The sequence below is a fragment of the Embiotoca jacksoni genome, unplaced genomic scaffold, assembly GCF_022577435.1.
Source record: "Embiotoca jacksoni isolate LCO1_2020_lvr unplaced genomic scaffold, fEmbJac1.0.p SCAF_12, whole genome shotgun sequence".
NCBI lineage: Eukaryota > Metazoa > Chordata > Actinopteri > Embiotocidae > Embiotoca > Embiotoca jacksoni.
The window spans coordinates 10,084,900-10,110,525 of record NW_027185252.1 but is presented as its reverse complement, the minus strand read 5'-3'; the positions used below and the strand labels follow the sequence as shown (position 1 = coordinate 10,110,525).

Genomic DNA, 25,626 nt, shown 5'->3' with positions numbered 1-25,626 from the left:
TTTGGAACATATCAGTGGTGTAATGTGTGAAGCCCATGTAGGTTTCCATGGGAAGACTTTACACGTTATAATATGTTTCAACATGTGGTACACATGTGTCATACATGTCTCCCATGTGGAAAATAATGGTATGTTTTTTCTGTAAGGATGGTTGGGATTTAGAAAATTGAAAACAAACCTCGCTTGCCCATTTAATGTAATGTCGGTAAAGTGGTTTCGTCAAGCCTTCCATAGTGAACTAAAGGCCATAAAACACTAGGAGGCCTTTATTTTTTTTTATTAGACGTGACAGGCATATTCTTTTGTCTCATTGCCACGATTCTTGAAACGTTTTATGAAATGAATAAATACTTTGGCAAAAAAGATGACCAAAAAGTGAAAACATTTTGCTCCACAAGATGTTGACTGGCAGGTTTTTGCTTCCTCATTATTGGGCAGAGGAGCACGAGTTTTCATCTCAGCAACCCCATGATCAATATCACAGCAGGGGATAATGTTCGTAATCGAGTGTTGGCCAGGACATTCCTCCAGAGTAGTAACTTTGTGTGTGTGTGTCTGTGTGTGTGTGATTCATGGATGGATCCTTACTCAATCACTGAGGCAAGTGTTACATATATCTAGGACATTTTTAGCCAAAAACCTCACACATTCCATATGAGATACGGCACCATGCTCAGCCCCTTGACACCAGTTCCTCAGCCCGCTAATGAGCTGGACCCGAACCACAGATGCCACCTGTAAATATCCAACATGTCAGCTGAGATTTAGAGACTGAACTAATTTCTCAGAGACATTTTTTAATGAAAACTAAGAGGCATCAGAGCATGAAAAACTAATAAACAAATGATGATGGATGTGTTAAAGCAATTAAAATGACTCACCATGGATCTCTGCTGGATCCATGCTGACCATGTTGTCATGTGCGCTGCATAAGCCAAAGAATCTGCGGCGTGAGAGCTCAGCAAGACCATGTCGTCTCAAGTCAAATATTCTAATATGTTTTCTCCGAAATATGTCAAAGGTTTCACTGAGGTTCCTGTTGAGATGTTCCTGCATTATGAGGACCGAGTGGAAACTGTTTTTGTAGTTTGAATCACACTCTTGGGTCAGACTTGACCTGAGCAAAGACTGATATGTAAGCTCAGAGTTTGCATGAATAATAAGAGTGTTTATCAATATTGCACGCTTGCAAGCTTATCTGCATTTTTTTCTAACCCTACTGCTAACATTCTCCCACTCAATCTCCACAGTCCTAACAACAATGTAGTCATTCACTGTCAAAGACTTGGTTGTGTGAATCTAGTTTGTATACTTTCCTATAAATGTGTTGAAATTGGATGTGGGATTTCAGCCTATTCTATAGTTTGTAAACAGAGAAAGGAAACTGAAAATGGTTCACTATTTGGCAACTCTGAACTATATGTACATGCAATATGCAACTAAATATACTGTGTACAGTATTTGATGTATCTACTCTGCACACGTAAACATGCAGGGTGTCTCTGAAATTGGAGGTTATTATAAAACAGTCACTTCAGATGTGGAGCTTTTCTGTGTCCAGTGAGACTGGAGTTTATTCAAGGGATGAGCTAATGCTGAAGAAAATAAATAAAATGTAGAATATACAGTTCAATCATACCTGTAAGCACACATTTCTGGGACGGAGTAGAAGGAGAGAAAAGAACACATTAAAGCTTTATAAGAAATTCTTTATCTGTATAATGTAAGTGAACATTTCAAATGAATGATGCCCAATGACCAGCAGGGAGAATGCTCTGATTTCATGCATGTATGTGTGTGTGTGTGTGTGTGTATGTGTGTGTGTGTGTGTGTGTGTGTGTGTGTGTGTATGACTGTGTACAACTATCTATGCGACGACCAGTTTTAATTTTTGACCATTGAAGTAATAACATTCAAAAAAGGGCTGTTTAAAGATTAAGGTTAGAATTAGAAGTTTGGGTTCAACAATTTGTTATGATGGTATAGGTTAGGGGGCAACATAATTAATTATATCTGTGAATGTCCTCACAAAGATAGCCAAACAAATGTATATGTGTATGTGTGTGTGTGTGTGTGTGTGTGTGTGTGTGTGTGTGTGCGTGTGTGTGTGTGTGTGTGTGTGTGTGTGTCTCTCTGGCATGGTCAGTGGCACTGCATTGTTTGCGTCCCAGCGGCTCCAGATGTGTTTCTCTCTGCCGGAATGAACTGTGACTGGAGATGTCCCTGTGCAAAATAAAACCTGGAACACAATGCTCAATTTATGTGTTTCAGGGGAATTCAGGCTGTGTGCGATTGTGTGTGTGATTGTGTGTGTGTGTGTGTGTGTGTGTGTGTGTGTGTGTGTGTGTGTGCGTGTGTGTGTTCGTGTGTGTGTGTGTGTGTTTACGTGCAGGCATTTCGCTCCATGTGGAAAGATCATCTAAATTAGGCCTTATTTTCCTGCTTCAAACCAGCAAATGTCCCACAAACAGCAAATGCGCAATGTTCACACACCGTGAAGCATTCACAGAAAATGACACAGGATCAGATATGGACGGATTTGTTAAGAAAACATTTGTACTGTACGGAAATGACCAGAAAAAAGGAGCGGAAGGAGACCAGAAGAAAAAAACAAAAACCTGTATAAATGTGGATGTATACACTGTGGTGGTCATTTCTTTTTAGCTGCAGCCAGAGAATATGTTTATTTTCTCCTGTCCTGATGCAAACAAGCAAGCTGTCTCCGCAGAGCTTCACGAGTAGAGTAACGCTGTGTGCAAACTCTGCTCGGGCCAACAAAAGCCTACTTCCAGTAAGGGTCCTCTGGGGTTCATTGCAGCCTTAGATGAAAATGAATGCTTTATCATCTGTGCTTGTAATTGCCTGAGTACATTTAAAGTAATTTGATTTCAATTTGTCAAACTAATTTCATTGTGCCTGAACACTAAAATAAGTCAATGACATTACAGGTACTTCAACAACCACTTAAGCAAGAATGGCATCACAGTGAACAGCTTAACTCGGTTGTAGGTTATTGTAATTGCTGCTCATGTCGAGTCATTTGTTCAGCACAGGACAGAAAAATGCTTTTCTTTATCTGTAGGGTCACAAGAGGGTTGAGCAATTTGCTGTGACAATTCAGTTTTCTTCATAATTTGTTTTTGTAGCGTTGGCCTTTCTTTGCTGAGCATTATAAGGACACTGCACTCACTGAAGTTACTGCGGAAACCCAGGGGCGACAAGTCTGACGGGGGAAGAAACACGAGCAGCCAACAGTTTAATCAGATGATCTAAAATATCCACAATGTTGGTAACACTCTCAATGCACAGAAAAAGCACTTGTGCCAAGAACATCAAAGCTAAGCTAGGAAGTCGGGTTGTAATAGATATAGACATTTTTTGTATTATGTACAATTTGCCTTCAATTTCTCTTCCAAAATAGATTGTGCTCATCGACGAGATTGCTTTAAGACTTTGTGATTTCTGATATTTCTTGCCCTGTTGGATCGACAAAGAGACCAATGTTTTTTCCACTTCTGCAGCAAAGAGCCTTTGAGTATTATCACAGATCTTTACTCCTTTAAAATAAAGAAAGAGTCAAACAACAAAAATAAGAATTTTTCAATCCATCTGGTGGACAGAGACATGTTGCAGATGCAACCCATTGTTTAGCTTAGATGTGATTTGAGAAAAAAAAAAAAATATATCAGTGACTGCATTCAGTTATTTTTTTTTCTGTCTTTGCAGTTTTCTTATGGTAAATGGTCAGCAGTTGTAAATATTTTTGCATTAGCAGTTGACAAAGCACTTTACAAGTTTTGCCTCCCATTAACACACACTCATCCAAATCCAAGGCGCTCGCCTGCCATCGGGAATAACTTGGGGTTCAGTGTCTTAATCAAGGACACTTCAACATGTGGACCACTGCCAATCTTACTACCATCATGTTCCCATGGATTCCCATGTGAATACCTCTTCCCTCTACCACTTAACCCGTGGGAGAGCTTTGTGCTTCGTATGGATGATGTGAATACTCTGATTTATCTTCTTTTATCAATGCTCTTGGCCTTTTATTTCGTGTTGAGAATAAAAAACAAGACACAATGCTTCAAAGCTCTTCCTCTGCCGCCCTTTATCTCCATTTCACCCCTGCGCTCTGCAGGATCTCATTCCTGATTCATTTAAATTCTATTAGGAGGGCACTAACTGACGCAGTACTATTTATTTTCCTTTCACAATAGATCAAATAAGAAGGACAAACAAAATCCTCTGTCTCACAATTAGCCAGCGTAATCTGATGTGGCATTTTTACTGGAAACATACAATCCCCGTCTCAGATGCTTTCCATTGTGTTTTTACTTAGCATTCTGGGCTGCACTTGCAACAAACGCACCACAAGAGCTGTCCATCATGCTGAGGTTAAACAAACTGAGCAGACAGTCACGCCAAAGCCAACAGGCAGGGCGGCAGTATAACGGGGGGAAAAAAATTCTGCATTAAAGAGAGACCCCAAAACTGGAGCAAGCACAATAAATGAAGTGTAGCCAAAATACAGAGACCAATCCTGGCATTTCCGCCATACCTCTCTCCACTCTTCAAAGGGTGTCTCAGCACTGCGGTTTTCGTGGAGGCATTTCAAAACAAATGTTCAAAATCAGATACAAGATGTAGACATGCTCAAACAATAAGCCATAAAGGTCTGTGTAGGTGCGACAGAGCATCCGGACTGAAGCTCTGTTGCATCACAGCGGTTTAATGCTCACTCATAACCCACTGTGAGCTTGAATTCGGGCAGATGTGGAGAAATGAACTGCGTGAGCACAGTCAGAGTTTTGATGCCTCATGAGATGCTGCCAGAGTTAACAAATTATTTATCTCACTGAATTCCTGTTGATGTAGCGGAAATAAATGTGTATTTGTGTGTGAATTCAGTCACAGATGAGTCGCAATAGCTGAATGCAGGAGAGAACGTCCTCCTCTAATGTCACTACAGGCATGACTTTACTCTGATGCCAGCAATTCTGTCCAGGGGCTCCATGTTTAACGCATTACACGCAAGCACACAATTGTAAACTTCACCGTAGCTAGTGCTCTCCGTTTGCCAGGCACCGCTGCCAGTCAAAATATTTCTGGAACACAGAGGCAGCGGCGGGATACTGGTTTTTCTGTCATTTGCAGGAATAAACATTTTAAACCAATCAATACCAGAAAGTGACTTCCTTCCATTGCTGCCGTCTGTGACTCAGAAAAGAAAAAGTGGAGGCAGGCCACATTTCTTCTGTTGAGAGAACAAGGAATGAAAGAGCAGGAAGAGGGTGTGGAGTAGAATGGAAAGAAATACTGTTGTTCAGCCAAAAAAACAACAAATCTTAAAACTTGGAAACTCAAAACAATTGGAGCAATGACCTTTCAGCAAAACATAAAGGAGAAAAAAAAGTATTTAAAGAAGAAAGGAGGTCTGTGTGGGAGAGAGTGGCTTGTTAGCATGAGCATGACCTTTGGCCACAGGTGCTGAGATGTTTCTTCACTCCTCTGCTGTCTTTGACAAAATATCAGCTCACTCTCACCGCTCCTCCTCTGTCTCCACTCTTGTGATCTTAACTAAGCCTCAGTGTCTGCCAGAACGTTATCGCTAATTTTTGGCTTTATGAGCAGGCTATGATTGATCGACTGTACACCTCTCATACACACCCACACAAACGCACAGCGCGCACACACACACAGATATAAAAAGCAGGCTGGACTGTCATCCCTGCAAAGAATTTCACTGAAACAAGTTGAGCAGATTGTCGCTGCTAACAAACAGATGTCCATCTAACTTGGGGTTGTGTTTCAGTGTACTTATTGAGTTCAAAGGAGCAGTTTGTAGGGTTTAGTGGCATCTCGTGGTGAGGTTGGAGATTGTAACCAACTGAGCACCCCTCATCTCACCTTCTCTTTCAAGGCATGTAGGAAAACCTGAAAGGCCCTCTCTGGAGCCAGTGTTTGGTTTGTCCCTTTCAAGGCTACTGTAGGAACATGATGGTGCAACATTGCGGGCTGTGTGGTAAGGAACCCGCTCCCTATGTAGAAACGAAGGGATCATTCAAAGGTGGCAAAAACAATGAATTTTAGGTAATTATACACTAATGAAAACATAATTTTTAATATCATAATCCATTTTTGCCAATAGATCCTCCTAAATTCTTCCCACTTGACATTTTAAGTTCAACTTTCCCTCAAACATCTCCTTTAGATCTTTTTTGTGTGTGTCTCTAGCAACTTCTGAGGGAAATGACAACGGTGTTTGTCTGCCATTTGGTGCTGGGCAGGAAGCACTGAGGTTTACCAACTGGACATGGGCTGCAAATTAAAAATGAAAAAAAATCTGATTTTTTTTTTCTCAGTTACCTTACTCTGAATCTGAAGATGCCTTTAGATTGGGTGGCACTTACCGTTTTTTGACAATACTCTTATCTTGAGATGCAAATAAATGTCCAAAAATGTGCTGAGAAACTTTATAACTACAGAATTTGCAAGTGTCAAATTAATTGTATAATGCTTGTGTCACAGGCACAACAAAACATTTGTCTCAACCTTGCGACCACCAACATATAAAGAGGAACTTACAAAACATATATAAATAATATTCATAAATAGTTAACAGAAGGGTGGATTATCGACACACCTGCTGGAAAATTATCTGGTTGCTTAATATTGATCCATTTCTGTAGTTAGGTTAAGGTTTGGGATACTTTTGATACAAAACTCTCCAAAATCAAAAAACTCAAACATTTATTGATCCTTGAGGCAAATTTGTAGAGCACTGGATCATGTGCGTCAGGTTACTGGTCAGCTGAACATTGTGTTTAATTAGCCAATCTGATTTCAGTCATGAGCTTCAGCCGTCTCTTTCTGGGCTCCAGGAGCAATACTTTCATGCATACAAGACTCTCAATAAGTGTGTTTATCCTATCATTGAAAGAAAGTATCCAAATGAGTGAACAAATACAGGAAGAAATGCACTCAAAACTAAAACCATGTGAGCTTAAAGCTGCAATAGTCAATACTTACCATTGAGTCCCATGATTATGTTCAGGCTCGTTTCATCTGACTGCTTTCAGGCTTTTAGTAACTCCCCTGTTATAGTTCATTCTCATCTGTCTCACCAGCATCATTTTCAGCAGCACACAGCTGTTATCAGCAAAAAACAGCAACCAGCCTGGCACTAAATGGCAGATGGAGAAATTTAACGACTAGCCTATCAACAAAACCGGGAGACCAAAACAGGGATGAAAGGAGAGTGTTGTATTTGAATGAGTCTGTTAATATTGTCTCTGTTTATGTACGATTACATTTACAAAGACCTTCTCTCTCAGTGTCACTTTGTGTTTACAGCTTCTGCCTCAAGTGGCCCAAAATATTATTTTATTCCACAGATGAACTTTCTTCACTTGCTTAACAGTTATTCTGAGATTTTAAGACCGATTAGTTGAATTAAATCAAAGACTCTTGGAATATTTACCCAAAGTTATGCATGTATGTTCAGAACAAAATATCCAAAGTTTAAGGGAACCAAGACACATGGACTCCCAAGAGTTCACCTCCCAGTACCGATGACCTGGAGCTCCGGCCCTCAGGTGACATGACTTGACCTCATTGTGGAGTTTCCTTCAGTAGGTATCGTGAGAAATGTGCGTAAGAACGTGAGAGATGTCGACTTCTCGTGAACTCAGAGCGGAGACACATCGTGAACTGAGTGTCTAAACAACCTTTTAGATCCAAACAGCAGCCCGCATCAGTCAGCTTTTATCAGATACTTTATTCAACCCTCGGAAACAGTTAAAACTCTTCTCCACAGGCTTTGAATAATAATCAGCTTTGAAAAAAATACATGAATCCATTTCAATTAATCTGTAAATAACCCAATGTAAACACATAAATAGCATCAAGATAAGATATAAATTGCTCTTTCTCGGCAGCACAACTGGGGACTTTGTTGATCAGGGATTTCGCTTCTTGTCATCTGCTACTCACTTTTGTTTACACACACACATCATGCAGCATTAAACATCAATGCAGATTTAGTCTCCCTGAAGCAAAACAACTCAGAACTCGAAGCAACTCAAAGAGGCTGTAACGAGACTCGACACATCGTCTTTTATATTTTTTAGGAAGGCATCATATTGCACTATAGAATAGTCTCTCACTTGTAACAGCATCACACACAAACAGTATCTGCTTACTGATGATTTCCACGTGTCTGAGTGTACTTGCTGCACTCTCAATTACAGTACAAGATAAATATATGGCATGTGACAATTTACATACGGAAAGAGGCTGTACATCTTCCTTTGGCTCAGGTTTTATATCTCAGCCTCTCCTCCAAAGACATGTTTTGGCAATGAGGTTATCTTCTTCTTATCTAGCAGAGACATTATAGAGTCCAAAGTATAATCTGTTCTGTGATAATGTACTTTTTTCTTTTTACAAGAATACGTTTAAATCCTTATCATAATCTTCACTCCCATGGCTGTCTTCATTAATCAAACACTTTTCTTGAAAGAACAAGCTACATAAAGCATAATGTGGCACATGGTGCGTCTTTTTCACCTCACTTTTAAAGGTAGGTTCAGATTTAATCTTAATAAGATGCTATCCTGTCCAGCTATTCTTTAAAAGTTTCAGACATACTTAAAACAACAGTCAACAGCCATGCAAGCTGCTTTATGAGACTGTACTTTGGCACAGCAGTGCTTTGAGATAAATATTGATGTTAGCTTGGTAACATGCCGATCCATCAGTGTCGATCCATCATGTAGCTGAACTGATACTGTATACCACTAACATTTGGAAAGACTGAGCTGCAGGTGGCTGTAGAAGAAAATTCAGGAGGATTCGTCCTCTGGGCCCCCTGGACATCAGCACCGAGTTTCTTATCAATCCATCCAATGACTGTTGAAATATTTCCGTCTGTTAACGTGATGGAGAAACATCACTAAAGCTGCGAGCATGGCCACAAATATGAACCTATCTTTTAAGAGGCCTTTGAATTTGGCACATTTCAGACTTTCCCCTGAGAATCATTATCGTCACCCTTCTGTTTACCTCCAACAGTAACTGACATCGTTCTTAATATTAACATTATAAGTTACATTTTCAACACTTAAAATAAAATTGAAGACAAAACGAAACATACCCTTTTTATGGCAGACGATACTACGTGCAGCTTACAGCTGTACAGACGATATGCTTTTGTAGCTGCTTATATACTTGATGCCCAAATCAGAGAGGATATCAAAACATTAAACATGACTTTAAGGACTGTTACTGGGCATCAGTGATGTATTAGAATTAAATAAATTGATGGCATTTCCATCCACGTCTGTACAGTTCACAAACTCTGTGTGGATAAACATCAACAAGCAGTAGAGTTCTTGTCCTGTACACTTCATTTACACTCATTGTTTTTTGTTTTTTTTCCTTTCATACATTATCCAATGAGCTCCTTTGTTCGCTTATTGGCAGTGTTGAGTCATTTTAAAATTGTCCGTCAGCCCCAGGTCGGATATCCACCTCACTGGGATGAAACATGAAGGCATCAAAAAAGCACAGGAGGCCGAACACAAGCACAACTGAACTCAGCTGCTGTGGTAAAATGTCTGTGTAGGTGCATCTCATTCATCATGTATAATGTCATGTTGAAAATAAACTGTCCACTGGCATGGAGCGAAACATCACCAGCTCTGCCAGTCACTTTCCAGTGAGCAGTTTAACTTTACATTGACACTGTAAATGCTAGCTGCAAGGCTGTGGCTCTGCTGAGGGCTTTTCTAATAGCTATTTATGCAAAAAAAAAAGAGAGGCAAAGGGGTACACTACAGACTTAGTTAAGAGATCATGCTATGAGTCTAAAGAACACAAAACTGAAAATGGTAAAAGACAGATGAAGACAAACTGTGGCAACGAAAATAAAATATGCAGGCACTGAAACAGGAATATGTTTTTGTTCAGAGGATCTCGTCTTTTGTTAGATGATGGGTGGGTGTGCTGTCTATTGGCATCAACATTTTTGCTACATAATGATCACCTTTCATCTCATCAGCCTTCTCTCACACACAAACACGCACACACACACACACACACACACACACACACAGTCAGACAGGATGCTACATTTCCCCAAAGAGAGACAGAATTTATGTTCCCCAGGCTGTACTTATTATTTTGTATTAATGAGTTAACTGCGGAGCAGTGCGGTATAATGTGAATATGCTGTGTTAGATGAATCTTCATCTAAGGTTTGAATCAGTAGCTAAAAACAATCCAAATCATAGTGTTCTTGTCTTAAAACTCAATTTGGTGAGTTATTTTTTCATTCAGAAGTTCAAAACTTTTTCAGTCTGACCCTAGAGGGAGCTACAGCTGTATTTCACAGACCAAAATGAAACACTTTGATGACACAAAATGTGAAATCAACAGCTTTCTTAATTTCTTGACGTGTCAATGTCATATAAAATTCTTTTTAGGGGTCTATTTTGTCATTCCTGTTTTTATTTATATTTAGTATCTTGTATAATTAAATATAATGTACATTTATGTGAAAGCTGTATAAAAAAATAAAAGAGGTTTAAGTATTGACCTCTGTGTGTTCACCTGCACGTACCTTTTCTCACATGTAAACACACGTCTGTCATTAACACCCATACTGAAAAGAGCCCACGCTCTTTCATTTATCTCCGAACCAAACATGTCAGAGTGTTGGGGTCTCATTTAGGGCATTGATCCTTGATCTTTGATGTCTTCTTCATCATTTGCAAGCTTTCATCTCGCTGGGACTGATGGCACAGACACACACACACACACACACACACACACACACACACACACACACACACACACACACACACTCAAACACACACATGAACACACTTCCAGGCAAAACTAGCATGACTACGCGTTACAGGGTCTGGGTTTGCTTGCCTTCTCAATGAGCTGAAACCACAGAGAATATTGTCTGGCTCGACTCGAACTCCACGTCTGCCAGAATATGTGTGCGTATGCAGGAATGCACGGTCACTAGCTACAGGTGTGTGTCAGTGTATATGCACGTGAACCCATGTCCTCTTTGTACGAGTACTTGTGCATGGTTGTGTGCATTTGAATGCATATGTGTGTGTGTGTGTGTGTGTGTGTGTGTGTGTGTGTGTGTGTGTGTGTGTGCATGTAGGAGTGTGACTTACAGCTGTGTTGTGGATCACCAGTATCCACTGCTGTGAATGAGAAGGATAAATAATTCAAGGTGCTCTCTGTTAGCCGTTTGATATTGAAGCCAAATGCATGTGAACAGAGCATAGAACCAAGCAGTCCCACAGCCGGCCCAATTTGCCAGCATTCAAAGCGGCTTGACCTCAACCACCTGACAAGAATGGAGTCATTCAGCGAGAACGGAGAACACTGGGTCTCCTGGGAGGCTGGTCGATTTCCTCCTTTCAGACTTCAGACCTAAGACTGCGCTGCCAATGGTAAGCAGATAGGCATAGTGACGGTGACCGCCACGAAAACAATCAAACATTGACAGCCAGTCGAATAAAGGCTAAGCCTGCTGAATCAGCTACAACACAGAGATGGTGTGACTCACGGAAACAGACGTGAAGGAATGAGAGAAAAGGTGGATGGAAAAAAAAAAAATGGAACAAAAGATATCATGATTATTTTGGTTTGAATGTGTTCAAGGCTGAAGGATGTTACCTCACAGACACTCTGGATGATGGTATGTGTCTAAAGTGTGGGTTCTGTTGCACTTGTGTTTATTCTGTATCCAGTATGTTTGTGTTAGCCAGATCCTCTTTCTCGAGGCAGTACATCGTAGGCCCCAGCAGGGAGAGTGTGAATGCTCTAGATCACCTCCTCGCCTTTTTCTCTCTGCTCGTCCTAGAACCTGGTGCTCTCATGTTTCAGCATGCGGATGTTGGTAAGTGTCCCGCTGCCCCTGTGGTGGTACCCGTAAGCCTGGTGCTGCCCCTCCAGTCACCGAGCGCTGCTGCCAGACGACATGGTGCTGCTGGGACTGGAGCCGCCAGAGCCCCGGTCTTCAAACACACTGATCTCGAGCTGAGGACACAATGAATGTCAAGGATCATCAAGATGAAAAGGGTACCAAAGTGCAGGGGGGATTCGAAAGCATTACAGTTCCACAATTGCCTCACAGCTCTGGATCCTGTCATATCCAAACCCTTTTAAATGCATGAGGCCCCAGCAGCCTACAAGATTATCAAAACAATTTCAGTTTCTGAGCTGCTCACAGTGTTTCGATGTGAGATCTCGCAACCTGGACAACTGATGTCAGAGGATGTGTAGATGTGTGTGAATGTTAGAAAACACACAATAAGTGTCTCCACTGTGTCTCCAGTTTCTGCTTTCTTTCTCACTGCATACTGCCTCTCTCTTGTCTGAGGCTGGTCTCCGAAGCGCACCAAATACAATCACATCACAGCTTTGATCAAATCCAACATGTTTGAAAAGGTTTGGAGAAGCCTGAAACAAAGTCATCATATCTCTAATACAGCTCTAACAAAACTCAGATCTCGTAAAATTACTGTAGACAGTCAAATCATGGCAAGTCCTTTTGTCTTCACAGGGCTGGGCTTAGTTGCACCCCAGATGAACCATCGGACCGAGTCTGATAGGCTATGAAATGATGGCTAACAGGACAACAAGTTTAATTTACTTAAATTATAAAGGTTCAGGCTACGAGCTCATGCAAACAATAAAAAAGTGATCCAAGCGGGACACGCGCTGTGCTGTGTTTTGGGAGAATGAAGTCTCTAATGAGCCTTCAGAAACAGACTGCGAAGTGTATAGGAGTGCATTGACTTATAACTGTTGGTAATAGGCTGGCCCTTTGAATTGGAGCCTGTGCTTTGAGCCAGTCTGGGCCAGGCCTGTGTGATGGTCTACTGGACACATTTTCTCTCCCATCCTGCCTGTGCTGGGATCATTCCAACCAACAAAGAGAGACACAACTCATCTATAAAAGAACATTCACAAAGAGCTAGAAGTGTTTGAACAGGCTGTGATGTAACATCTTATTGTGGAATGACAAAACTACTTGGATGGCTTGAGAAAAGAAAACACAACATCACAAGTGGATACACATTTTAGGCTCCTGATTGACCTGCCATGCCGTTTTTTTGCAGCCCTGTCCTGATTTAGATTTACTCCCGGGAACAATAGTTGACCATTGAGCAGCAAGTCTACAGCAGCTAGAGTTTAAATGCCTTGTTCAATGGCACCTTGATGGTAATTTATGAGGAAGAGGAGGTATTTCTTGTTCATTTACCCAATCCAGATGTTTCAAGCAGTGATTCTAACCTGTCTTTTCACGTGCCACCTCAAATCTGTCTTCTACATGCTAGGCTGTTCTTTCTGCACTGTGAACAGAGAGCACAGCAGCAGATGAAAGAAGGATACAACTCTCATTCCTCTCTCTATGGGGTCTGTGAGCAGCAGACCTCTAGGAGAGTAGATCTTCTCATTCTGCTCCTGGATGTAGCCTGATATCTTCCTCAGCACCTGGAATAAAACAGGAAGAGGAGAGGGATTAGAACAGGACTGAGGTACATCTAGAGATAATCCAGATTTGATTAGAATCATTGGCGGTACGATGCACAACACAAGCAGAACAGGCAGTCTCGCAGAAGATAATCTGAACAGACATTCCAGCCGGGGATCCATTACCTGCATATTACTTATTAAAGTGAATCCTGTGTTACATGTCATAACCGTATACCTAAAGGAGGCTAAACTTTGGCCAAACTACAGCTAATTTAACCTTCTCTTGTACTGTCTTGAGTGGAAAATATGAAAAATGGAAGAAATGAGTTTGCAGTCCTTCTGTGCATAGTTAGCATACGGCATATGATACCAACTCTCTCGAGTCACTGCCCGTCTTTATTTTCCCTGAGCATTATAATCCAAACTCAAAGTAATTCCATTATGCTCCAAGTACAGCAGTTTTTTTGTTTTTTTTCTCATACATACTTCCAAGCCACTCATGTCAAGAAAGGCTGTATGAATTGAATTACTAAAACTGATGAGCACGAGCTTCTCTCTTTTTTTAAGTTTTCCATTTGGAAGCTTTAGTTCCTAATTTGAAAGATGGCTCTCTCAGGCTAAATGTCATGCCTTGGTTAACTGTCGGGACAATTTGGAACCACTCTGAAATGTGAAGTGAACAGTTTATTTAGATTGCATTGGCAGCGAATGTATTTCTCAGTTTTGGAAGTGAGTATTGCATCAACTGTGCAAAAGCCACAGAGCAGCAGTGGAGTGAATCTGTGCAGTGCAGACACACAAATTCAAACAAGCATGCATATGTTCTCCTGCGCCTCACGACTGCACACAACGTTTGCCCTGGAGACAAGAGTAGTGTCTCACAAATTGAAAGCACTGATGTGGTCTGAGGTTGCTGCTGATAGCAACCAAATGACTGCAGACTGATGGCCAGTCATGCTAAATGGACAGCTATTAGCTAAAGTGGCATCATTAGAACAGCTTATTCAGCCTCAGCTATGCCTCTGTGGGCAACAACAATGCTGATGTGCCATGCCTCTCCTAAACTCCTAATCATGTCAGTCAGCTAAACCACACTCCACTGGGCTTGCAGTACACTGAGAAGGCAGCCACCGCTTCTACAAAATAAGGTGCAATCTTTATCGCATCTGTGTATCTAGTCTAAACATTTAGCTACATAATCTACAACATTATTAGGAGGTTAAACCAAAACGGACAGCACCTGGAGGTCTGGTTAAACCGTTAAACCTATATGAGTGTCTGTCAATGTGTCAGGAAACTTCATACTGTACATATCATTTTAAAACTACAAAAGAATTGAATTTGTAACAAGCTACAAACATCCTTTGACGCATGCTCTATGGAGATGTAACACATTTGTGGGTATTCCCGCTCTGATTTATTGAGCATGACAGATTCGCATCCTCTTTTGTGAGTTAACTAAAGGTCACTGCAGCACTCGGCCTCGAGAGATTAAAACAACAGAGACTCAGCAACACACTGAGCACCTCGGGGATGTCAAAGGCCTGTTACAGCTGCAGGCACAGCTGCTGATATAGTGACCCCTGCGAGTGGACACTAAACAACAAAAGAGTCCTTCTTTGTCTCCCGTTGGAAGACGAATAAGAAACTGTTGTAATAAAATGTCTGGGAAACATTAAGACATAGATTTCACAGTGAAAAGCAGTTGAACTGAGGCCATTAAACGGCAGTGGTTTGGTTCGTTGTGCTTCGACAATCGGTCCGATCTGTGTGAATAATAAGTAATCAATATTGGATTTGGAACAATGTCATTATACCAGTACATTTCTAAACACAATACAAGCTGTGTCTTTTTTTTTTTTAAACTCAATCAAAGAGGGTCAAACATCACAGTGAAGAGGCAGAGACTCAGAGTGGAGCCCTGACTAATCGGTTTACTGTGGTCCAGGGAAAAGGCCGGTCCCTCCAGCTCTCAGGGCAGCTCAGTCCTGTTCAGCATAACACTATGACAGTCAAGTTTCCAAGCTGTGCCTCTGTTCTGCTGCTGTGTATGTGGAAGCCTATCTGAAAAAAAGCTTTGTGGTTGTGAGGATATTTACACAATCCTCTGCCTATGTTATCAAATGCAATATAAAAGTATTCATGTGCGTATACATGCCTCCGTGCGAGTCCAACGCTGTACAGCCACATTCTTGTAAATAATAGAAGAAGAACAATAGAGATGGAGAGCGAGAAGGAAGTGTTATGAATGCTTGTGCTTACATGTAGCTGTTCTGACATGCTGAGAGCAATCAGTGTCTTTTGATGGTGCGAGATGTGAGCAGCAAGGTGCTGCGATGAATCCACGATCGCCGTTGTGTGGCACTCTCACGCGTACGCGCACACACAGCTTCTACTTGGGTGGGTATGTTTTATCATCGTCAGTCATAGCGTCATTCAGCCAAGATGATGAAGTTAAACAAGTAAATAAACGACTCTCCTGTGGAGCTGATAGCATCTGAGCATGTCAATGGAGCAGCACCCAGCTGACAGGGAGATGAAAGGAGCCTCAGACCAAGACATTTCTGCATGGCTTCATCACAGCAATACGTTCTTTTGTGCCTCTTGGTCAAGCTCCCAGTGCATCTGTGCTGCTTTGATAAAGAAATGTTTACAAAAAGCAAACAAGACTCAGGAGATGAATGTCGTGGGTGACGGAGATCAGAGCCAAGGGGCATGCTGGAACTTCACGCTACTCCTGTTTCATCTGAGGCCACTGCCAGGTACACACAAAATCACAAGAGGATTAATCAAGCACACTAACTCTGCGAATTGTGTTATGTGTGTGTGTGTGTTCTTGTTCCATCTCAGCGACTAACAAGCAGCATCGCAGCCGTACAGACGTTTCACCACCTGTCCCGTTCTCAAGATGGACATCTTGGTTGTGCTGAGGGTAAATATCTTGTTACAGCTGGTGTGCCGTGCCTTGCCCACCGGCACACAGGTGTGGCCCTCTGAGCGGGTTTGAAAATGGAGTGGACGGACAGCTGGGGGGGAACTTTGTGCCAGAGAGAATCCGATCATATCTCCTGTTTTTTTTGGCTCGGCTTCCCTCTTGTAAGAGAGTCTAAATAACTGTGTGTTCTGCTTTTAGAGACATACATACAAACACATGTCTTCTTCTGTGTGTGTGTGAGCTGGCTTCCATTAAAATGAACAAATAGGGCATGAAATAAGTTGTAGATGCACATTGGAGATTGCTAGTACACAATAAAAGGGTCCTGATCCATTCAATTATCTTTAAATCTTAACATTTCAATATTAAAAATGATTTAATCTTGGAATTAAATTGAAAGCACAATGTTTGCATGGTGAGCACTGTCACCTGACATTTAGATGGCTCTGGGTCAGGATCTTTTTTACATGTGCATGTTGATGCCGGGGTCTATGTGGGTTTCTTCCAGGTGACTCGGTCTCCATTACAGTCCTGAGACCTGCAGGGACAGATTAACTGCCTCTGGGAGTGAACGGCTGTTTATCTAACTATACACAGTAGATTCACTGTGAAAGATGTTCAGGGTGCCCTTTGCCTCTCATCCAGTGTAAGCCGACTCTATAGACCCCTGCAACCCTTGATAGGATTCATTATTTAGAAGACTGAGTTTTTATTTATTTATCATATTTTCAGCAAATGTTTACTGGGCCAAACAGTGCTTTTCTCCTCAGGCTTCATTATGTTTTCTCTGCAATGAACAACAGGTCAAAGTTATTCAAGACTGTGGCCTCTGAATAATGATTGTATTTTTAAACAGAAGGTCTAACACTGACCCTCCAAAAGTTGTGGAAGCTTAAAGGAATAATCCATTTTTAGAATTTGCCCATTCATTTTCTTTTAAGAGTGGATGAGAAGATTGGTAACACTTTCATGTCTGTAGTGTGAATGAGTTTGAAGATGCAGCTCAAAAGCAGTTAGTCTATCTTAGCATGAAAGAGGCAGGGGAAGCAGCAAGTTTGGATTTGTCCAAGTTTGAAAAGTTTCATTATTTACACTCTAAAGCTCACTTATTAATTAATAATTGGTATATAAACTGAAATGTAAACATTACAAGTTCTAGGGAGTTTTCATTTCAGAGCTGGAGAAGCTGTTTCCCCTCGCTTCCAATCTTTATGCTGAGCAAAGCTAAACATATGTTGACTTTAGCTCTATTAAGTTGTTACACTTTAACAAGGAGAAGGGCCCATACATGCCACAGGAGGCAGTTTGTAGATTGGGAAAATGGAAAAAAAAAAGCTAAAATGTACTTCTACAAACAAGGAAAACAAATAACAAATGCCAGCCTGAGGAAAAATCCAAAGTCTAGTTAATATAGGCTGCGGACTCGTTGGTCTCAGACTCAGACTCGTAGGGAGCACAAACAAAGCTTCGAGCTGATTGAGGAACAGGGAGCAGGTAAGGTTAGTGTAGCAGGAGACAGAGTAGATGGGCAGAAAGCCAAATAAGAAAAGACAAAACAAAAACAAAAAAACTGAGGTCATGACACATACATCATACAGACATGACGTGTCGACGTTCTCAGTTAAATCCCGAACTTTATGAAAGTGCATCCACCCTGCCTTTTGCAGGCGAACAGTATTTTTGGACAACATGTAGTATATGGCCACTTTGTGCACTTAGCATTTAGGTGTTCACAGATTTATTACCTTCTCATAGCGTGTCTCCATGCAGAGGAAAATTATGTAAGCTGTTGCACAAGCCAGACATCCTTCCAGGTACGATTGACCTCCAATTTTCTCAGCCTCCGTATAAAAGGAATTTAGGGTCTTCACCGTCTCCTCAAGCAATGTTCTCTCGATCTACTTACAAACACAAACAAACATTCAGACAGAGACACAGAGGCATGCACACACCATATGCACTGCACGAGTAAAAAAGTGCTCTGGCATAAGTGCGGGGAGCAAGCTGTTCAGCTATAAAACAACCTGCCAAACATATCAGCTGCATTCAGCTCAAACAAAAACAGTCCTGTTTTGTCAAGCAATTTAGAAAACACACCTCACTTGCAGGATATGGAAAAACTTGTGGCTAAAAATGAAAAATGACTTCGAAGTATGACAGCAATGGGTAGTGGTTTGAGCAGCTGACAGGGAGAACATTTACAGTGATGCAGATTTAAAAAAAAGTATTTTCTAACAGCCCCTTTGCACCGACTCAGACTGTTTGCTCTCTGTGTGTGGTCTGTCTGCTTCACATGCTAATTGCCAGAGAAATCTACAATAATACCTCTACATAATATCATTCACAGGTGCCAATACAGCAGGGTAAAAAGTGCAAATCTGCACCTTGAATGTAAGGCACATTCCCGCCTATTGCTCAGTGGAAAAATAAAGGCACTATGACTTATTCTTCTCCTGATTCACCTTTCTTCTGAGCACTCACACTTTCAATACAGTTGTGACACTTGTATTCTGCAGTCAGGAGTGTACAACATTAGAGGTCACTCCTTCTGTGGATGGGTTGGAAAAAGTGCATCTTGTAATGTAAATCTATTTTTTGATTCTGTTTATTGTTTGGATTTCAAATATCCGTTTTGTGACCTGAAAGGATGGCAGGAGTGAGGAGTTGCTCAGTATCGGAAGTATCTTCTAAGCACATGTGTTAGTGTTTAAGTTACTGCACAAGCCAAAATCCATCTCTTGTGTTTTGTCATCTAGGATACACCATTGCAGGGATTTTATAAAGCCTTATTGAGCTATCTGTTTTACTGAGTTGAAGCCTGTGAGTTTTTTCAGGCGAGTTGGGATTTTGCCAGCATATTACAGTTGCATATTATGCGAGTGTGTGTGTTTGTGCTCACCCTGTTGTCGAGCTCTGACGGGAACTTGCTCTGGAATCGGCAAACGGTGCCTTCGCTGTAGTCTCTCTGTATGAACACCTTTGTTACCAGCGATGCACTGTGCCGCAGCTCCTGAAGGTTATGAAACTGAGGAGTGACACAAGGAGAAAAACAGAAATGTTACATCTGTGGCCTAAAATACATTTAAATCCATGTAGGTATGAGAGTTGCCTTTTAATAATGTTTTTTGGCGCTGTGCTGTGCTGTGACTCTACACTAGATACATAGAACAGCCGCACCGTTGATTCTTTCTGAATGTTTTTCACTTTTGCAACAGATTTATTGGATTTATTAAACAATATGTCAAAGTTTAGGCCTGTCTCATTATCCACCATTATAGTTTAAAGTTAACTTTTGCACAGAAGTTCTCAATAACGAGGCCCATAGGATATTTAATAGTGTGATTTAATATTTCCGGACAGTTTGGAGTTGTATTTTTGCCAGACAACACAGGTGCAACCGAGCTCCACTATGAGAGAGGGGCTGAGATGTTACTACGCCAACAGCAGTGCAGGCTTACTGTAGTTCACACTCTCACTGCATTCCTCCAGTATCAATAGACCCAATTGCTGTAATAACACTCCTCTTAACATCACTTTGGTGGTGAGTGGTAAATGTTTTACACCCAAACAGTCATTTGCTTTAGACGCATACAGCAGAAAGCAAGTGGGCCAGTGTAAACGTGTCCCCTGCTGATGTAAATTACTCTCCTCAAGAGGATGGTAATTAGAGAGAAACAGTAAGAGTGTAGAGGGAGGGAGGAAGTGGAGGAGGAAGCTACAAAAAGGGGAGAAAAAAAAAAGTGAGAAATATGAGGATGTATTCATATCAGTGCCTCAGATCATTTTAGAAAAACACCATATTTTACAAGATCAGTTCAACACCTCTGCAGCTGTTTATTTTATTGACAAAATATTATTCAGTGTGTATCTTTGCTAAAGTTTGGTGAGCAACAGCCTTGTTGTTGTTATCAAAAGGTAAGTTACTTGCATGAATGAGCCAAAGAGATTCAATTCCATGTAAGCAGATGAGGTACAGTGGCAGCCTTTCATCTCTATTTGGGGTATATCACTCACAGCCAAGAATAGCATCAGAGCTGCTATTTTCAGCTGCTAACAGCCACAATGAGATCACAGTCAGAGCTTTTAATATCCGTTTTCTTTTTTTGCTCTCTCTGCATGTCTAACACCGCCCCCCTACTCGTCCCCACGTTATCTTCGGGCTATCATGATGAACAAGTCATTCTAATAATAGAAGCAATTATCAGCACACGGTTGAGCATCATTTATCCAAGTTGGAATCAGTAGGACGAGTCAGGTTCATTAGGATTACACAGGTTCTTTGTTTGTGACCGTGACAGCGCACATATACATGCAAGTATGTGATGTGAGGCATTGGTAATTAAGTACTCTGATCCTTTAGGTAAATAACAATACCACAGGGTGAAATAAAAGTAGACGTCCTGCATTCAGAGATTTACTTGAAGTGGCTAAATGTGTTTACATTAAAAAATACTTTAAGAGTAAAGAGTTCAGTTTTGCTTCCAGATGTAAACCTGGGTATGTCCAGTTATGTGGATTTAAAGGGTGAAAATATGGTAAAGGGAGCAGAGAAAAAAACAATGACTGCTAAAAACACACATTCAGACACATAAACTCTCAAATTCACAACCCACAAATGTTTCTAAATCAAACAGGTTCCATCCTTTGTTCATGATCTGTCATATGAAGGAAAGAATATGCACTCTCTGCAGCTTAATAACAGTAAATTCCTCTTGGCTTGCCTCCCTCCAACCTCATTCTGAATAACCATGGAGTTTGTACTCTCTTAAAGTTACTTAGAAATCATCTACTTTGCATTGATCCTAGTTATTCCATTAACGATTTCTTTTGTCACGTGGCTTTGATGTTACTGGCAGACTTGTCTGTGTCCATTTAAACCTTGAAAATAAATGATTTCTGTTGGCAGACTGTTGATGTTTACTCCCGTGTGGGAGATCGGGGTTCAAATCTGGTCTATTCCTGCATCTAAATATAGTCTGCAGGCAGACGGCAATGTTAAAGTGTCATACTGATCGCACAGGACTATATTAAGAAGCTCTGCATCGCGCTGCACCATCTGACTTCTCCTTCCACCCACTCGTCTGTTACTTTTAGCTCCGTTAATGTTCGCTTGCACACTGATTAAACATAAAGTAAAAAAAATGTTAGAGAAGGAAGATTTTATCAGGTAGCAGGAATCTTGTAAAAACAAACAGGTGAACAAAACACCAAAGTACAAAGACACCAAATGTTTAAATCTGAAACAGCAACAATGCACATTAAATTAATTAAAATACTTTAATAAACTGTAACTCCATAAACTATGTGTTACCAATTTTTAAGACGAATTAGTAATTCAATTCATACACAGCTCATTAAAAAGTTTGATCATAACGACTGAACATGTAGGTGAACAAGATATTGTATGAACTGCAAACATATTTCCTTTGTCATTTATTTTCATTCCTCCACTCTGATACTATCCCGCTCTCTACTTCCTCCAGTTTGGATCTGTGGGTCTGTGTGAGGCTCACTGCTATGACATGTTTCCTAGTTAAGTCACTCCAACTCAAGGAAGCGACAACATTGCTGAGTGCTGCCAGTGGGCAGACTCCGCAAATGGTACACACACACAATTACAGCACGCACAGCAAATGCACTCAAAAGTCAGTCTCTGTTTCAGTGTTTTTCTTACTGTCAGCTATCTCTTTTCATCCCATCAGAACCTAACTGGTCCCCTGCCACTGAGAGCAGGATTTCTCATGTTTACTGCCAAGCTGTGTTAGCCAGAGGTTCATAAATCAATGATGTTTAGGCGGTGTTGACAAAACAGTGACATTTCCATGACATCATGGAGGAAGATCAGCGACTGTGGGAGCAAAGCTAAAAGAAGAAATCTTTTTTTGGAAAAAGGTGGAACATTGTTTCAGTGGGGAGCTGAGCCTGCGCCTGTCTGTGAGATGATGACTGTGCTTTGACACATTATTCCTCAACAGTGCAATACCTGAGCCAGAGCGAGTCTACTGACTCAGAGCAGAAGATCTGTTCGCGTAGTGAGTGGGCTTTGCGGATCAAGAGAGCGTCCATGCAGCACCAAGAGTCTGCAGAGCGAGCTGATTGTTGCTCACTCACTTAACGCGGTTATTTGCTGACTTGGCATACAATAAATGTCATAGAATGAGTCCTAAAACAATATGTGACAGAGACATGGAGGGAGAGAGAGGCAGATGAATAAATGCATGGCGAGGAAGCAAACTGTGGTGCTCATCTCAGACTCCAATCACTGATGGTTACAAACTGCAGCAGCCTGTTCACATTAAATATGCCATGGATAATTGATGGGTCTTGGACATAAAAACCTGTCCCGGGTCCACACACTGTTGTGTGTTTTCGTGCATGCATGCATGTGTATGTGTGTGTGTAATTGATGGGGCTTGGACAGGGATACTGGCAAACCACCAGAGGAAATCAGAGCCAATCTGCCCATGTCTTTCAGGCTCAAAGAAAAAAAACAAAAACATAATCATGATTCTTGTCCAGTTTCCTGTCCGCTGCCCCCTTTACCTGCAGCGTCATTATGTTTGACTTACAACTTCAATTCCTCATAAATTGGAGGCTTGCAGGTACATCCAGTGCACACATATAAATTAGCATGCAGGCACATTACTGCATGCATGAGTGTAAGTAATAGCTGTCTCCTCTACTCAGATCATCATTATGATAACTAAGGCAGTTATGTCTCCAGCATTATGGTGACATCACCAAGGACACAAGGGAGGGTGGGTGGGTGGGGGGGGGGGGGGCGGAGGACTTGCTGCTGGCCTGAGAGCTACCAGGCATTAATGAAGCTAAAACTACATCAGCAAACGTTGTTGAAGCTGGTTGGAGTAACTAGTTGCACTATGCATCTTCTTTTTAGTGCCTTTTACAGTTTCCAAACAACTGCATGTACGACAGGCATGAAGGGAGAGGGTCACCAAAGTGTGTGGAAGTGGAAGTGTGTGTCAAGCTGATTCAGAAGTGTGACAGGAGGTGAGACAAGCAGAGACTGTCACTGTCCATGGTGCTGACTGCTTCATCATCATCATCACCACTCTCATCAGTCTCCTCAGCTGAGTCCTACTGCATATGCTCTACCTCAATGACACCGGTCTGTGTTTCTGAGGCAATGTAAGAAAAAGCAATGTTTGCTAAAAAATAGAAGGACAAAAAAAAAAACCCTCTAAAAGTTATATGTGTGAGGATATCTGTCTGCAATTATAGAAATTATAGATGAAAGTAAGTGGATTTAAAGCTCCTGGACAACATTTTTTTTTTTTTTTCCTGCGTAAAGATAACGTTTCGTGACACTCAAGACTTCTTATTCATCCGTTGATTGATTTGAGCCAGCAAACATCCGAACCGCGATATGCCACAGCCATTGGAGGCACAACAAGCAAGACATTCAGTTTACCAGGCTGCAATTCTCAACCTGCATTTCTCAGAGGAATTGACCAGAAGGAGCTTCGGAATCATTCTTCAGATTTTAGTGCATGAAAAAGAAAGAGGCAGCTTGTTTCTTACCTCTGTCGCCATATTGCAGTAAGGGGGTGCAGGATCTGTCCCGTGCTGAAGACGACAACCGTTTGCTCGCGTTGTGCGCGGGACAAACGCGACTGTGGAGCCTGGCAGGAAGGCTGGACGCACGAGCACGCGTGCATACGCGCGTATGTGCGTGACTGCGCGCCTGCGACTGTATCCGCGGGATGAGGCTGGAGCCGGCTATGCTATGAATTTCTATGAAGCGAGAATAATTTGCTTTCAGTCCTCGCGGTCAGACTTTCAAAACCCATGGAGCTGATTTTTCAAGCATCAGCGGTTTATTTAGCTTCGGGATTATTTTTGTGGCTCGTTGTTGCGCGCTATTAATAATTTCATTGATTATCAATAATTCAAATAAAGAGCCTTGGTTTCCGTTTGCCTTTGCGACCACTCTGCACAAATGCTCACGTGTCTTCACAAGAAAGCAGAAAACCAGGAGTATCAAACATCTGCTTCTTTCAGAGCTTCAAGCAAGTGTCCAAACAAATATAGAAATAATAATAATATTAATGTATACAAATGCTGCCCTACATGTCTGCAGTGTGTCTATAATGTTTGTAAAAGTGGTATCAAAGCGTAAGTCTCTACTCATTCCCAATGGGGAAATATATTGGATCATAATTAAGTCAGCAGTCAATGACAAAGTGAGTCCCCAGGGAAACATGACAGTGAATTAATTTCTAAACATGAATCCCTTGTTACTGCTGCATGCAGCAAGGTTCTTGTTTATTCAAATCAAAGCCTGTTTTCATATTTAGGCATATAGATAGGTGTTTACTGCAGCCAGCTCTGCTATCCTTTAAAAGCAGATTGGTTGTGGTGCAGTGGCCATCCTCCAGTGACTCATCCGGTAGCCCATGTGCATGCACCATTAGAAAGTGCTCATATGAAACATTTAACAGAGGATGTACTATATTGCCACATTTTTTTCCTGTCAAGAACAGCAAATTCTTCCAGTTCATGAACAGATCAAGGTCTTACTTGGTTTGAATTTTTTTAAAAGGTTGGCTTAAAATGAAGGTGAGTGAAAATGTGGCAGCCAGATAAAAGCTTGTGCTTTTTGTGCTTTTGACCTGAAACCCAGTGAGTGAAACCACTTGGGTTGATGCTACTTTGGGGGTGAAATTCTTCTTTTCCTTTGCTGGTTTGACACCACGAGCCACGACGAGCTGAAATTAGTCACTTTTTCAATGAACATTCCCTGGAGTGAGCCGAGATCACATTGCTGGCAGAGGCACTCATATCGCACACAGACACACATAAATATATTTACACAACAGCTTCCGACGCTTATGAATGGAAACAGAATCCCCAAATAAGGCGGAAGAGCTTTAACAAAATTAGAATTATGCAGAACTAATATATATTTGCCAGGATCCCGCTGCTTGCTCCAGATTGCTTGAAAAGATGCGTATCTAATCACACACTGGCACAGATTCCTTTGGGGTGTGTGTATTTATATCCACATTCACATGTTTTTATATGTGTGTGAATCTGTGTGTGTATTATGCATTTGACATTCTTCCAACTATTTCAGTCGCACATACGCGTGCATATACTACACACTCACTGCATCGCATAAAGATAAGCCGAAGCCTATTCTTCTGATACAACTT

General features: G+C 41.4%; 1 protein-coding gene across 1 annotated transcript; it reads right to left on the bottom strand.

Annotated features, from left to right (window-relative positions):
* Positions 1-7,760: 7,760 nt before the first annotated feature.
* On the bottom strand, positions 7,761-24,095 carry golga7bb (golgin A7 family, member Bb). Its single transcript, XM_069144696.1, has 5 exons — positions 23,993-24,095; positions 19,350-19,475; positions 18,196-18,348; positions 13,432-13,533; positions 7,761-12,072 (listed from the first exon to the last, which is right to left on the bottom strand). Exons 1-5 carry the CDS (start codon positions 24,002-24,004, stop codon positions 11,989-11,991), a joined length of 477 nt encoding a protein of 158 aa, XP_069000797.1. The 5' UTR covers positions 24,005-24,095; the 3' UTR covers positions 7,761-11,988.
* Between the last annotated feature and the right edge of the window lie 1,531 nt (positions 24,096-25,626).

Bases quoted from the DNA above. Each gene is read 5' to 3' on its own strand.
- golga7bb (XM_069144696.1), bottom strand. The intron at 18,349-19,349 runs GTGAGCACAAAC...GTTTGTAAGTAG, and splicing joins CGTCAGAGCTCGACAACAGG to ATCGAGAGAACATTGCTTGA. The intron at 12,073-13,431 runs GTATCCTTCTTT...TTGTGTCCTCAG, and splicing joins TAGAGAGAGGAATGAGAGTT to CTCGAGATCAGTGTGTTTGA.